We start from the raw sequence: 14,540 nt of genomic DNA on the forward strand, positions 1-14,540 counted from the left end.
GATTAGATCTGACATTAGGGCAGTTGTCTAAAAAAAGAATTTATATAATATAATTATTCCTAAATTTTAAATACATCTCTTCTATACTCCTCATTTATTTAGCGTTATCTCTAAATACAAAATTATAGTCAATCGGCAATACTTGAATTATTCTAAATTTTTTAGCTAGTTCTCACATTCAAACAACAGAGAGAACGTGGCACCACACAAAGGGAGATAGAAATTAAGAAAGCAAACTGCTCACTAGAGAAAGATTAGAATTTCTCTCGAAAGATCAATTTAGTCGTTGCATTGATCACTCTTTACCAGCTTCCTCTCTACCAACTTATAGATGACTTCCCTCTTTGGAATCCTTTACTTCAGTAACAAAATATTATTATAGCAATTCACAAATATATAGAGAGGGGGCAGCCGTTGAATGGAAGTATCATATGATAATAAAAAATACAAAAGAAAAAAAGTCATACCAGCAGGCTTGCAATTTTTTCCTAACATCGAAAGCCAACTGATTCTTTTTATTTATTTATTATTGTGGACTGGCATTACTGTCTGTATCCAGCAACATCTGAGGCCAAGTCTTTCTGATTGCAGAGATACGCAACAAGGAGCGACCTCCTGTTGTAACCCCCTTTTACTTCTAAAAAAACAAAAAGCAACCTCCTTTAAACCTCAAAATTCTTTGCTGCTCAGTGAACCGTTCCCTTCTACCTGTGAACACCTGCAATATATGTTGTACTGATGTCAAATTGGTACCAGCATGACAAACTTGCAAGTATGAATACTTATGATTCTATGGTATAGAGATATTAGAGCAAGTGGCTACGTATTATGTACTACTCTCTATTGTCTGGTGTTCTTCTTTATACAACACTATTATCAAACTAAGGCCAATATTAATATAGTTATTCTAATTTTAAGAGACCTTATACCAATATAAGTTATTATAGTGTTTAATTGTATACTAGTATAATATATAATAATTATATTTGATGTGATATAAGATTAAAATTATAATTTAGTTAATGACTAAAATACCTCATAATTGATGGATGAGGATAAAAGAAGAGGAAGAAGACATAAGAGTGATTGAAGTGATGTTTCTAATGGATAAATATAAAAATATTAAATAGATGAGAAAAGAAAAGAGAAGTAAGTATTACTATACTAATATAAATCTAAGTAGTTGTTTACTTGCTATATCAGTATAAAAAGACTTATGTCAAACTAAGTATATTTTTATTCCACAAGTAAATAAAAACTTATATAACAAAACTTTGTTATCAACTACCAAAAGCAAATTTGGATGGCCTTGGTCACTAATATAATTCATAATATATTACATCTATATCTATTGCATCTATATATGTAGTTCATGAGCTTTTCAACCACGGATTCAAGTATCGACCAATCCCGATCTGTATCGCAAAAACGGATTGACGAATACGACCGATATGTATCATTTTTTTCAAGCATCCAATCTCAATTCTCCCCAATGCTTAGAACCTTGTTGTCAACCTTCCAAACAGCATGATTTCATGGTTTGTATCAGTGATCATTGTAAAGACTAAAGCAGATATTTGGCCACTTATATATAACTAACTAAAAACCTAATAAAACCACTTAATTTGAGAATATATTACATCAAACATCATTAGGGAGACATTAACTCAACCGTTTCTTAGTACAATCAGTATACCTAGAAATGTACAAGTTAAACCATGAGAGAAAATATATATCATACAGAATACGTATCATGAAATCGTCAATTTTACTTGATTAAATACATTTTACTGGTTCTTGTGTTGCGACCTGTTCCACTAGTCTTCACTTCAATTCAAACATTAGGTAGTTTATTCAAAATGAACGATAACAAGCCAAAAGGACTTTCTAATTGCTTATTATTATTTTTTTCTAGGAATATGTTTTAGCCAGACCACAAATTCTTGGCTGAAACCAAATTATACAATGGAACCGATCAAGACTAACCTAGAATTACACAATTTCAACATTTGACAGCTAGAGTTAGTTTCAGCTGATTGTTGCATGAAGCTTATATTACTCTTGCCACTCATACAGAGCAAGTATAATGCTGAGAAGCTTCAACTTATAAACTATAACACAATATGCAAATATTAAATGAGTTAAATGACAACTTGACAAGGTAATATATTGACAAATAAACAGGAACAGACTCTTTATCAGACTTACGAAGAAGCATTTATAGTTTTAGATGTACCAATAAGCAGTTCTGCAGCTTATTGTTTAACAAACTACTGAATATGTTAGTGTTCCTACTTTCTTCAATAAATATTTATTTCATTTTCTGCAAATTTCTTCTATAAAGTGGCATGCCATCCTACATGTGATATTTGATGCAAATGTACTCGGGTATCCCCAGACCCTGGCTCATCCACTGCCTCCCACCCTCACTCGAAGGTTCCTATCTGCTTTCCCTGTTTCCTATTTTTTTTGTTGCTTCCGTATTTGATATCATATAGTTTTCTTTATCATATAAATCTCTTCATCCACCAACACAGTAACTTATATTTGCCCAAGAAAATAAAAAATAAAACAAAAACAAAATTGAGTTACCGGTCTTGCTATTTTTCATCGCTAGTGATATCAAATATTGAGAGTAATATTTTCACTCCAATATGGGCAACTCATAAAATCTCTTGAGTTTTACATCCTGCGGTCCCTTCCCTCTCACATCATCTAAAAATGAACCCAGACCTCATTGCTAACTTTTATGTTCTAGGAGGTTGACTTGAGGGTAGTCAGACACCAAAAATTGTTAACAATGAAATTAAAATTAGAATCCTGTAAGAAATTAAACTGAGTTTGTGACATACAGGAGATCATGGATCAAATAAATTGACATTATAGTTCCTCATTGCTTCAAGAATATATTCCAATGATTGCTATAAATTGGTCCATCAAAACATTCCGCTCTCAAGTTCCAATTCAGCCTGCATTAAATTGCAAAGCTCTTGCTTCCTGACTTATCTATGAAAATGTACAAATTTATAACACTTCCAACTGTATCACTGAACTCTGAATTCAAGCAACCACACAGGACATAAATGCATAAATCAGTTCTAGATTTTTCCATCCAAAAAATCATGATATTTTCATGAAAATTTCAACATATTTAGCTACTCTGATCATGCGAAAGCGATGATACTTAAGAACCTAATCCATGTGTGTAAATCAGCAATGTATAGACCAGGTTACAGTTTTAACATTTTAAATCTTGGATCTCACTATAAATTACAAATAAAAGTACCTCCTTTCTCACTGCTTCCATTTGCCTTGGAGATCTAGAAATCCGAGCATCGACCGCCGCGCTCCCAATCGCCATACCGCGTGGGCTCGGGGCCTTTCGGCCCGCCTACCTCGCCGGTCTCCTTATTCGTATAGACGCCGCCATCTCCCTCACTTCCGCTCGTCTCCTCGCTAGGGTTTTCCCCGCTCTCCTCTTTCTCTTCCTTCTCGAGAGGCGGAGGAGGAGCAGTTCCCGAAGTTTCCTGCGGTTGCTGATGGCCGGAAGTAGCGAGGGATCTCGTCACGGCGGATAGGGAGGGAGCGATTGATTTGGGGAGAGATTGGGGTAGCATACGAAGGAGCTTGTACGCCGTCATCTTTGGCTTCGATGTTCTCTCCACGGGTGAGAATTGGGAGAGACGAGTACAAGAATAGGGATTTAACAGAGGAAAGGTCTATAGTCTAGCGTTCAAGAGTTTTTTTTTTCTTTTATCATTCATTAGCCAGAAGACTAAATATGGGCAAAGCGCCAACCTCCCTAGATACAAAGACACTTTAGGCTTCTACCGAGTTTTTAGCTATCTAGTCTAGACTTTAAGTATATGAACTAAATGTAGATCTGCTCTAAGTCGTTACATTGTCAAGCTGTTCTTTCAAGCTAACCACACTGCTGAGCTATCAACCGAATCGAACTAAGCTACCAAACTACCAAACCACCAACCACTAAATAATTTCTCCACAATATTATTTGGGGTTAGAGTTAAACTCATGACCATCAAGCAAGGTACCTATGGTCTAGCATTCAAGCGCTCGGAGACAGACACGTTTGCTAACGGGACGGCGATGAGAGCAGATCATCTCTAGGATCGGATGCAAGAAGTTTCTGCGAATAATTTGTCGGTAGCCTCTTAATTGACTGCGTAATTAATTAAGTTAATTTTTAGTTGACTTCTTCTGTATCCCTTCTTCGCACAGAAGCGCCAACGATTGAATAGCACCCACAGCTTCCATTCCTTATATACTTTGGATACCTCGTCGGCGGCGGCAGGTCGGCATCTCGTGGAGGAACTAGTGATCCTCACCATCCACGTACCACTTGCTGCGCTTTTAATTGAATTAAAAAAAAAAAGATTCTTGATCGTCCGCATGAATCTTTATATTCTTTTCTTCTTCGGTCACTCACTTTATTTTATCCTTTTTTTTTTCTCCTTTTTGTGTAGCTTGTGGATAGGAGACTCGTTTGCTTTAAGTTCAAAAACTCTTAAACTGATTTAGTAATTAAATATATTTTTATTTTTTTATATCTAATTAATTTTATTTTTTTAAAATTTAAGATTAAAAGATAATATAAGACTAACTAATTGAGTTGAGAGCTTAGCCACAAACTAAATAAATTCTTATAAGTTATGACTCATCTAATTAAAATAATTAAAAAAAAGAAGAAGGCCCTTTTAACTTAATTTCCACTGTGATATGACGGAATTCGAACCCGAATTCCTTTCAAGTGGGAATAAATTTCTATTACCCAAAAATAACGGAAAGTAGTAACCACAACAGTTAATACAATCATTAATGACTCATTAGCCCTTTACTGAAGTATTAAACTTCTCTAATATTTTCCTTGAAACTGGTACTGCATAGTCAACAAATTGGTAAAACCGGCTATACTAACTGTCCAGGAGAATTATAGAGGGGTATTAAACTATCTGCCAAACAAGAAAGCAAAGTAGAGTATATTTCTTATAAAAAAAGAGTAAAGTAAAGTAAAGTTTGCCTGGTGTAATTTGTTTGAGGTAGCAATTTCGTGCGATGTAATTATCACCTCTGTTATATCAATTTTGCTAAGTGAGATGTTGCTGATGGTTATGGACTATTGTCATTGTGGTATACAACAATGGAAGAGGTTGCTGAATTGAGGTGTGCCAAGAATTAATGATGATGTCGAAGGCATGATAAATGTCAATTTTAAAGATCTAATGTGCCTTTTTCTGTTGGTCTAGAATAATTTGTTATAGAAAAAAAATTTGAGAGAGGTTCTCTTGAGAATCGCTTAAGATAGAAAACAAATTTAAGATTAACCTACACCTAAATAGAAGGGGGGAAGAGCTCCGGCCGGGCAAAACAAAGAGATCAAACAAAACCCACAGCAAAGACAGCTAAATAATATTCTATAAAAAAATCTAGCAACACAACCAAAAAGTAAAAGTAACTAAGGTGGTTGTGGCCAAGAGGGTGGCAAGGCAACGTGTGACAAGTAATAGCATAGAGGGCAGAGTGATATAGAGCAGAGCGCGGATGGAGCTGCATGGCAAAGCGACAATGTGGGACATCAAAAAAGAGATGGGACTGAGCAAAAATGTGACACTATAAGATAACTATTATGAAATGGAAGAGGAATATCAACTAAAAATGTCCACAGAGTCACCAACAACCATACTAAAAAGGCCATAAGGAAAGAGAAAATGCTGGTGACGAGGAGCCTCTCTATGCATGGGAGGAAGAGGGCGAGTGAACCTTAGTAGAGCAACAATATGCCTTAAATTTTAACTCAACTAGATAATTTAAGCTATTAGATGAGGTAACCTGAGGACCTAACAACCTATATAAATCCTTTCAGTACTATTATTTCGTTGTAGGACTAAATCCCCGTATATAAATACTCAACACAGCGTGCATATGGGGTCCTACTTCTAATGTGGCTGTGGTTGCTAAGTCAATTATCCTTTACTACCATGTGAAATCACTTCAACAAACTTGAACTATAAATCGAAGATCCATATCGTATCTTAGCAAATCCTCTCATATGAACTCAATATCTCAAGTTTTACTTAGGTATCACGTTAAACTAATCATTAACTAAGCTTAAGCCATTACATATATAAAAATCAACAATATAATTGTATCATAATTTAGAAAAGAAAAAGGTCACTCACCTTTTGAGTATTACGTCAGGAAAACGGTAGAAAATAAAGAAGATGACAACGAACGAAGCATAATTATATGAATGATAAAGCTTGAAAGACCACACTCGTGTCTGCCACGATAAACATAGAGAATTTTAGTACAGGACAACATAAAGCTCCTTGACTTCTACAGACTTTAATTCCAATGGCTCTAATGGCAGTCTTCGTAGAAACTTCGTTTCCTAATATCGTAAGAGCGTGCCGTCTAAGCTACCCTCTGGTGGCTTCAGGACAATCTTATCTTCCTCACCCTTGCCGACCACAAAACTGTGAATCTACATGCCCTTGATTTCCTCAAAAGTTATGGTAAGAGTTCATTGTTCTACGACTCCTCGAGACCACATTTCGATCCTATCAATTCCATCTTTAACCACTAGAAATGTACTGCTTCCGAACCAAATTTAAACAGACAAGAGTTATGAGACAGGGAAGGAGGAGATGGGTCTTGTAGTTCTTTAACTAGTTAGTATATATCCAACCTTTGTAGAGCCAACTGAAAGCGAGGAAAAGATACCCAGCTAACTTTTGGGCTTTAGAAAGTGGCCATAAAGGAAGATCAGAGGTTGATCACATATTCTACCGAGACTTTTAGGGTATACAAAGTTTCAGCTGGTTTCACATGGTTGATGTGATCCGCATCGTGCCTTGTGTCCACTCGCACACAAACACTATATATAGGCATGAGTGGGCAGACTAGCTGATACAAACACCCACATAGATCGATATCCCAGGATTTTGCAACAATGTACAGAGAAAGGGACCCTTTGGTAGTTGGTAGGGTGATTGGAGATGTAATTGACCCCTTCAACAGAACTACCCCACTTCGAGTGAGCTATGGCTCAAGGGAGGTGACCAATGGACGCGAGTTCAAGCCCTCCCAGGTAGTAACCCAGCCAAGAGTTGAAGTTGGTGGGAATGACCTGAGAACCTTCTACACTGTTGTAAGTCTATTAGTTTGTATATGTATTATAATTAACCGTGCACGTATATACGTACGTAGGCCTGCTTCTCGAGATCTATTTATCTTGCAAGGTCTGGTTAATTATTTTATTAAAGCAGGTGATGGTAGACCCAGATGCTCCGAGTCCGAGTGACCCACATCTGAGGGAATACCTCCATTGGTATATTTATAAAGTCACTACCATAATTAATTATGTAACTAGCTTGTTGTGCTCCCTCGATCAGCAAAGAAAGTCTTTTAAAACTTTGATTTATTTTATGTTTTAATTAGGCTGGTCACAGACATCCCTGGAACCACAGGAGTATCATTTGGTGAGTAGTAACACCTAAGATTTTTTTATATATATATTAAGCTGCATTTCCTAGTACGACTAGTAAGTGTGTAGTCTGAGATCATGCAGGACAAGAGGTGATGTGCTACGAGAGCCCGCGGCCAACGATGGGGATCCACCGGTTGGTCTTCGTACTCTTCGAGCAGCTCGGCCGGCAGACGGTCTACGCTCCTGGGTGGCGCCAAAACTTCAGCACCAGAGACTTCGCGGAGCTCTACCACCTCGGTTCGCCGGTCGCCGCCTTGTACTTTAACTGCCAGAGGGAGTCTGGCTCCGGGGGGAGACGTATGTACTCTTAAGTGACTACTACGTATGTACTTTTAAGTGACTGCTACGTATGTACTCTTAAGTGACTACTACGTATGTAGTAAATGCAATGTGTCAGTAGCAGCTACTACTCACTACTTATAGATAGATAGATAGATAGATAGCTAGATAGATAGATTGATAAATAGATAGATAGATAGATAGATAGATATATGTGGAATTATGGAAATGGCATGAAGGCTCTACGCCTTACTATGCTGTGAACTCAATTTAATCGGTACCTCTATATATATATATATATATATATATATATAGAGAGAGAGAGAGAGAGAGAGAGAGAGAGAGAGAGAGAGAGAGAGAAATAAATGCATGGCATGAAACTGATAATTCATAATCTAGCTGGTTGCTTGCACAATTCTTGTTTTGCTTGAAATTTTGTTCAAGATTGACTCAGTCATTTAATAAATCAGTCGAATTCGAGCTAAGATTTGAGCTGAATATAAATGAGCGAAATGCAAGGAAAGTTTAGCTTACTCGTGATCATCAAAATATAATTTGAATATTATATAAATATATATTCTAGCATTACTAATTTTTCTAATGGCCAAAAACTTAATTATTACTTAATAGGTATATTAGCTATTAGATTGAGATTAATTTCCATAAGTTTATTGATTTAACTATAGCAATGGAGCTAAGCCGTGAACGAGCTCGACTTAGCTCGCCCAAGCTAAACAAGTTGAAAATGAGCTAGCAACAATTCTTTTTGAGGCAAACACAAGCTACAATTTCAGCTGATTTTTTTAGTTTAGCTCCTGATCGAGTATCATAAATTTAATTCTAAGCTAAACACAAGCAATGCCCAAAATGGTCAATAAAATATGTTTAATTAGTAAACTAATTATATATATATATATATATACACCACACGTATTTTTTCTTCGTTCAAGAGTCCAAAGGTTATATTTGGGCTGGACATAAGTCCAACTCTTTTTTAGATACAAAGTAAAACTTGCCTATAGAAGTTGAGTTACTTAGTTCCTGTTAAACTCTAGCAAATATACTAAATTGTCTAGTCTACGCTTTAATTTATATGCATTGTCGATTTATTGTTATGAAATATACGTTGCCAAGACATCACTTTAAATCGTCGTGCTATCTAACAATTTCTCCACCAAGTCACAATTCTGGTCGAACCATAAACTAATCCGAGCTAAGCCAAATATTAAGCCAAGTTATTAAACTATTAAATAAGTTTATCTATAATAATTATTTGAGGCTAAAGTTAATTCAGTAACCGATCTTAAGAAGGTATATACCTGTTATATACCACACTCGTGGCTTTGAAGTAAGAGATCTTCCCATCACATTGGGGAGCAGATCCACTGCAGCCCCACTACGGGAATTTCCTGCAATTGAAGTGCTTGGGACTATGATTGACTGCTGCCAGATCAACTGTGGCCGAGCTATGTCATCTTCTCAACCAAACTTTTAGGATCCTCTGTAGCCCAATCGGCTACTTTTTTTTTTTCATGACACACAGATTATGAGGTCAAATTCCTTCATGAGCATTAGCAATAATATTTAATGGATATATTAAAGTTTTCTTTTTGGAGGAATAATAGATATATTAACAAATTCATAATATATGAAAAATAAAGATAATTTCACTTAGGACTTCTTCAACTATTATATTCCTCCAATTATAATAATATTTTAGTATATTAATATTTTTTTTATTTCTTCCCAATAAAAGAATAATGGTATAAACACATGTAAATAACATGTATTATAGATGAAAAATATAACTAAAAACTAACTGAAGAGATATTTGAAAAAAATGTTTCATAAGATGTATGTATGTAAAAATGAGTGATAGTTTAACAATTTTAGATGAAATTATCTCTAAAAAACTATAATATAAGTGAGCTTTCAACCTAGTTGGAAGGATAGATCTCCGTTAACATAGCACCTAATGAACTTATATTTATCAAAAGCAATCCGATCTTACCGTCAATATATCAACATTGTTCTGTAAAATGATACAAACTGAAAGCATCAATGCAAGTAACATTTTAAGTCCCATTGAAATTATTTTGAATGAAGAAATAGTTGAAATTGGAGGGGGTTTTCTAATTTAATACTAGATACCAGATACACCCGCAATAATTATTACAATAGAGTACCTAGAATGATAGATACTTTTAGGACCTCACTTATTTGGCAATTATGTTTTCTCAAAAGATCGAGGACCATAGTGATAGTACTGCGGTAACCAATAAGCTCCCAAAGGACCCAAACTAGTTTGTGTTGGGTACGTACCCGATAATTTAACGGGTACGGATCCTATCCGCATCCGACCCAATTCGGATCCATCGCCGTTTGCCGCTACTACCTACAAAAAGGAAAGAAGAAAAACTGGGAGCTCAGTGAAGGGAAGGAAAGCAATCCCAAGAGAGTTTGGAACGAGCAAGAGGAGACGAAGCAAGGTTAGGCTTGTCCCTCTTTGTCTTCGGAATCAATGTTATTATTAGTAATTACTTGGGTTCGTTGTGCTTATTTTGATCCACGAAGAGTTGGAGAGACCGATAGTTAACTTGCATTGTGTACTCTAGGAGTTACAAATCGAACGCACCATCGTTGTTTAATTTTCTAGGAGTTTTTTCTTAGATCGTATTAGAGAATGCCGCCCCTTGAGGAGTAAAATTTTGTAGAATGGCACAGATGAGGGGTCGCTGATATTGCTAGGGTTTTTCCCAATTCCTTCTTTAGAGGTTTCATTTGGTACAAGAGCAGTTCCTCCTCTTGATCACAAAAACGCATTGCCCTTTTAAATTAAGGGGCTGTTTGGTTCGTTGTATCCAGGGATGCACATTTATTTAGTAAATGCATGCACACGTAGATGCTACATGGAAAACAAAAAAAATGCAAACTGTTGTTTGGTTTGTTGTATTTATTATTTAGTAAAAGTTGACATTCAAACAAATTTTCATCAACTCTCAGAACTGTCGATTTTTAGGCCCATTTAGTTTCTAGACATCTCAAATTGAATCATTTTAATAACACGGATATTGATAGAATCTCCCTCTTTTGCTTTGACTAGCATATACTAGGGCCTAACACGTATCATAATTATCAACTTTCTATGTTCTCGTGAATATACATTTAGTGTCGAAATATTTTTCTTTACTTTATGATGATGAAAACTGGAAACGTTTAGTTACATCTCCTGTTCAGTAAAGTTCTTATAGCATAACTTCCTGAGTTGTGGTTAGCCACATTCCAAACAGTGCCCTATGTTCATATATAGCTTATTTAGATCATCTTTGTTTTCTACTAAATGATTTATTTCCCTTCTACTTCCAAGGCCAAGTAGACGTATTTTGCAATACATGGTCTTGCTTCACCATGTTCTTTTCCCATTCCTCTTCACAGGATCCAAGATCTGCTCCATTAATTAAATAAGAATGATATATCTTTAAAACACTATTCAGGTGCACACTCACCTAGTGGTTCACTCCTAGAAAGGAGAAAATGATCTTAATCAGTAGAAGATTAACCCTTTCCTTGTAATGGCTGGAAGAAAACTTTGCGTTATTGGTAAGTAAACTCAAATTTCTGATAAAGATTAAACTGCCTGATTGCTACATCTAATAAGCAGTAATTGAATGTTAATATATCTTACATGTACCACAGATTAATAGTTATAATCTTCAGATATGATTGACTAAAATTAAACACGAACTTAGGCCAAACATATTAATCTGAGAAAAAAACTTAGACCAAATACAAATAGGAAAATCTCTTGTTCAAACCACTGGAAAATGATAATGGCCCAAACACTTCACTTATATACATTTAAGCACACAAACATCTAGAGATAAATAAGAACCCTAGTCAGGCAATAAAAAGGAAACAGACTAAGAACCTTACTTAGAAAATTTCAGGAGGTCAGTCTCACATCCAAGATAGTGCAAGGGGAACCTCTGGGCTGATGCGCCCATGTCCATGAGTTGAGTCGGTGGGTTGAGCTTGCCCTGGAAGAGCTGATCCAGGTTCTGGTGGGATGCGAGAAGCTTGTCTAAGATTGACCAATCTCCGGAAAACCTTTCTTGCGGAAAAAACCCAGTGCCACCTCCCGATGTCAGCTTCATCAGATTCTGAGAGCACTCAAGGTCCAATGAGTTCATGGAAGCTGGAGGCATAAACGAAGGGAGAGAAGATTCAGTGCTCAAGAGCTGAGGGAGATGCATGGAGGTATCATATGAATAGTCGCATGGCATCTGATAGTTATGCTTCTGCTCCATTGAAGTAGGCCCACTTGACCTTAAGGGAAGGAGTTCATCTTCTTCGAGCATAGCTTCCGGAGGAATGCCCCTTTGTTGGTTCTTCTTCTTGAAGACCCTGCATACAACCCATCCATCTTCCTACATAGAGAAAAAAAGAAGGATATATACCTTAGCACTGTTGATAGTTCAGAATTAATGAATGATTCTAAGGCATGAAAGAGTTAATGTTAGTAGTAACGATTAAAAGAGATTTGGAAAGACTCATAGAATAATTGTGTAGACAACTCAAAGGCAAAGCAAAAGAATTTCCATGCTCCTGGAAATTACAGTGTGTAGGCCTAGACATGATCATTTACAGTTGAAATGATGCATGCGTCAAAGTATCAAAGAAGGGCTACTGCCTGTTGGGTGTTATATAAGGAGCTAGCATTAAATAACTAGAGCATGCAATTTATTTCCTTGTCAGATTTTTGCTGATGGGTGCAAAGTTATTTATCAGATCCAAACTACTTCATCTAGTATAAGTGTATATGGAGATGCTCTTGGAGATCTAGGGCTCTTTTTGTAACGGTTTAAGTAACATCATGTGCTCTAGCTTTGGTGTTGGCAGTCATAACTCCTAAGTTTGATATATCGATCTTAAAACAACAGTATGGAAAATAAATATGCAGCCATTAGAACAGAAAAATTGTACCTGAACCTGAGCGAGCTCATCATTGAGGCGGTACTCATGCATGATCCATTCAGTCTTCTGGCCATGGGGAGCTCTACCGATATAGAAGACTAGAGTCTTCCGCATGCCGATCCTCTTTGAGTTGCTGAGATGGATAGCCTTGTCCCTCCCAGTGGCCTTCCAGAATCCGGCAGTTGTTGCCCGGTTGGTTCGCGTCCCGGTTGGGTACTTCTTGTCCTTGTGGCTAAAGAAGTACCACTCATTCTGAGGTCCTGATCCAATTCTACACTTGTCTGCATGGCATCAGATAAGTTCATACCAATTAGCCTGCATGATTCAAGCATGCAAGAAGGATACATATAATTGATCAACTGATCATAAGTTATTTAACCTTTGAGATCCCATGGCTCTAATTTGTTGAGATCAACATCTCTTATGACATCGAGATCGATGGATTCATAGGCCACCTTCTTCCTCAGATAATAGTAGAGCAGCTCCTCATCTGTCGGGTGGAAACGGAAGCCGGGAGGCACCGTCAGTGGCCCGTGGCTCTGAAGCATGCTTGCTTGTTGTAAGATCTGAGGAGTAGACCATGAGCACCCAAAAAAAATTAAAGAGAAGCTCTAAGGAGAGTGAAAATTTTTTTTTGCTACAGTTAGTTAGTATCGCATCATATATAGCAAGAACTCAGAGAGAAGGAACACAGACCTTGGAAGTACAAGCAAGAAGAGCAGCAGCAGCGGCGGAAACAACAACAACAACAAAAAAAGACAACCAAGAAAGCCAAGAAGCAAAAGGAAGATGTTGGCTTGGTGCAAAGAAGAAGGGTTTTAAGGGAGAGGAGGTAGGGTTAAGATAATGTGACAACCCACTAGGAGAAGCTTTAATGAGATATAATAATGGTAGGACTAGGGGGGGTATAGCTAGAAATATATATAATATTGTTAGTTTATAGGGTTACAGTCAAGAGTGCATGGGGTTTAATTTGGACTATGCTGCAAAGTCTAATGAGAAGAAGGGGGGTTGTCTGCTGAATAGGAGACCTGCCCAGAATTCGCCTCAGAAGGAGTAAGGAGATGTCCAGACCTGTCAAGGGGAGAAGAGAGAATCCAGATCAATCATGCAGTGGCATTTTCATGTGAGAGAGAATGAGGGAATTACACCTCTCATTCCATATTCCATATCAGATCTCTATTCTTCTTCTATTCCCTGGAAGGTGTTGTATTCTATTCATTTTTATATTTGTTCTCCTCTCATTCAGGCCTGGGGTTTCATTCTTATTTCAGCTCCTCCATAGGTCACAAGGTTCTATGGAAATCTCCAATTTGCCCCCCATAGGGCACTAATTATTTGGGGACTGGTCCTCAGCATTATTGTCAAATTACTCTTTTGACCTTCCTTTCATTTTTCTCTCTATTTTGAGCCCAGGAATAGTTATGTTATGACCCTTTGATTTTTTTTTTCTTTGGATCACTCGTATAGTTTCATTTTATCATTATTTAAGAGCACCATAACTTCAAAAATCCACAATAACTAGATTGGATTACTAGGTCAGCTGTCATGAAAATCTTTAATTATTTATCATATTCATTGTCTTATGGGAAGCATAATTTTTTTAAAAATAAATCAAGAGCTTATATGTTAATCATTACTAGATAACTAATTAACTCAAAAGGCTTAAATAGTTAAATAATGGACGAACAGTGTATATATAACGTAAAATCACATTGGCAATTTTTGAAACTATACATTGAGATTGGTGTGAGAGGGGCAAAGTTGGGCATTGGGTGGG

General features: G+C 36.7%; 2 protein-coding genes and 1 long non-coding RNA gene across 3 annotated transcripts; 1 reads left to right on the forward strand and 2 right to left on the reverse strand.

Annotated features, from left to right (window-relative positions):
• Nucleotides 1-325: 325 nt before the first annotated feature.
• LOC140788698 (uncharacterized) lies at nucleotides 326-3,729 on the reverse strand. The gene is made up of 2 exons (XR_012109079.1): nucleotides 3,287-3,729; nucleotides 326-718 (listed from the first exon to the last, which is right to left on the reverse strand). It is a non-coding gene; the product is annotated as an uncharacterized lncRNA (long non-coding RNA).
• Nucleotides 3,730-6,950: 3,221 nt separating this feature from the next.
• Nucleotides 6,951-7,818, forward strand: LOC140798905 (protein VERNALIZATION 3-like). The gene is made up of 4 exons (XM_073152994.1): nucleotides 6,951-7,168; nucleotides 7,287-7,348; nucleotides 7,459-7,499; nucleotides 7,589-7,818. Exons 1-4 carry the CDS (start codon nucleotides 6,971-6,973, stop codon nucleotides 7,816-7,818), a joined length of 531 nt encoding a protein of 176 aa, XP_073009095.1. The 5' UTR covers nucleotides 6,951-6,970.
• A 3,701-nt stretch (nucleotides 7,819-11,519) lies between these two features.
• Nucleotides 11,520-13,958, reverse strand: LOC140798594 (protein SOMBRERO-like). The gene is made up of 4 exons (XM_073152490.1): nucleotides 13,457-13,958; nucleotides 13,140-13,326; nucleotides 12,770-13,041; nucleotides 11,520-12,213 (listed from the first exon to the last, which is right to left on the reverse strand). Exons 2-4 carry the CDS (start codon nucleotides 13,306-13,308, stop codon nucleotides 11,716-11,718), a joined length of 939 nt encoding a protein of 312 aa, XP_073008591.1. The 5' UTR covers nucleotides 13,309-13,326; nucleotides 13,457-13,958; the 3' UTR covers nucleotides 11,520-11,715.
• Between the last annotated feature and the right edge of the window lie 582 nt (nucleotides 13,959-14,540).

The sequence above is a fragment of the Typha latifolia genome, chromosome 1 (genome assembly GCF_019914945.1).
Source record: "Typha latifolia isolate L0001 chromosome 1, TyphaL0001v2, whole genome shotgun sequence".
NCBI classification, from domain to species: domain Eukaryota; kingdom Viridiplantae; phylum Streptophyta; class Magnoliopsida; order Poales; family Typhaceae; genus Typha; species Typha latifolia.

Bases quoted from the DNA above. Each gene is read 5' to 3' on its own strand.
- LOC140798905 (XM_073152994.1), top strand. From the start codon at position 6,971: ATGTACAGAGAAAGGGACCCTTTGGTAGTTGGTAGGGTGATTGGAGAT. The intron at 7,349-7,458 runs GTATATTTATAA...TGTTTTAATTAG, and splicing joins CTGAGGGAATACCTCCATTG to GCTGGTCACAGACATCCCTG. The intron at 7,500-7,588 runs GTGAGTAGTAAC...GAGATCATGCAG, and splicing joins AACCACAGGAGTATCATTTG to GACAAGAGGTGATGTGCTAC.
- LOC140798594 (XM_073152490.1), bottom strand. From the start codon at position 13,308: ATGCTTCAGAGCCACGGGCCACTGACGGTGCCTCCCGGCTTCCGTTTC. The intron at 13,042-13,139 runs GTTAAATAACTT...GATGCCATGCAG, and splicing joins AGAGCCATGGGATCTCAAAG to ACAAGTGTAGAATTGGATCA. The intron at 12,214-12,769 runs GTACAATTTTTC...TTCTCTATGTAG, and splicing joins ATGAGCTCGCTCAGGTTCAG to GAAGATGGATGGGTTGTATG.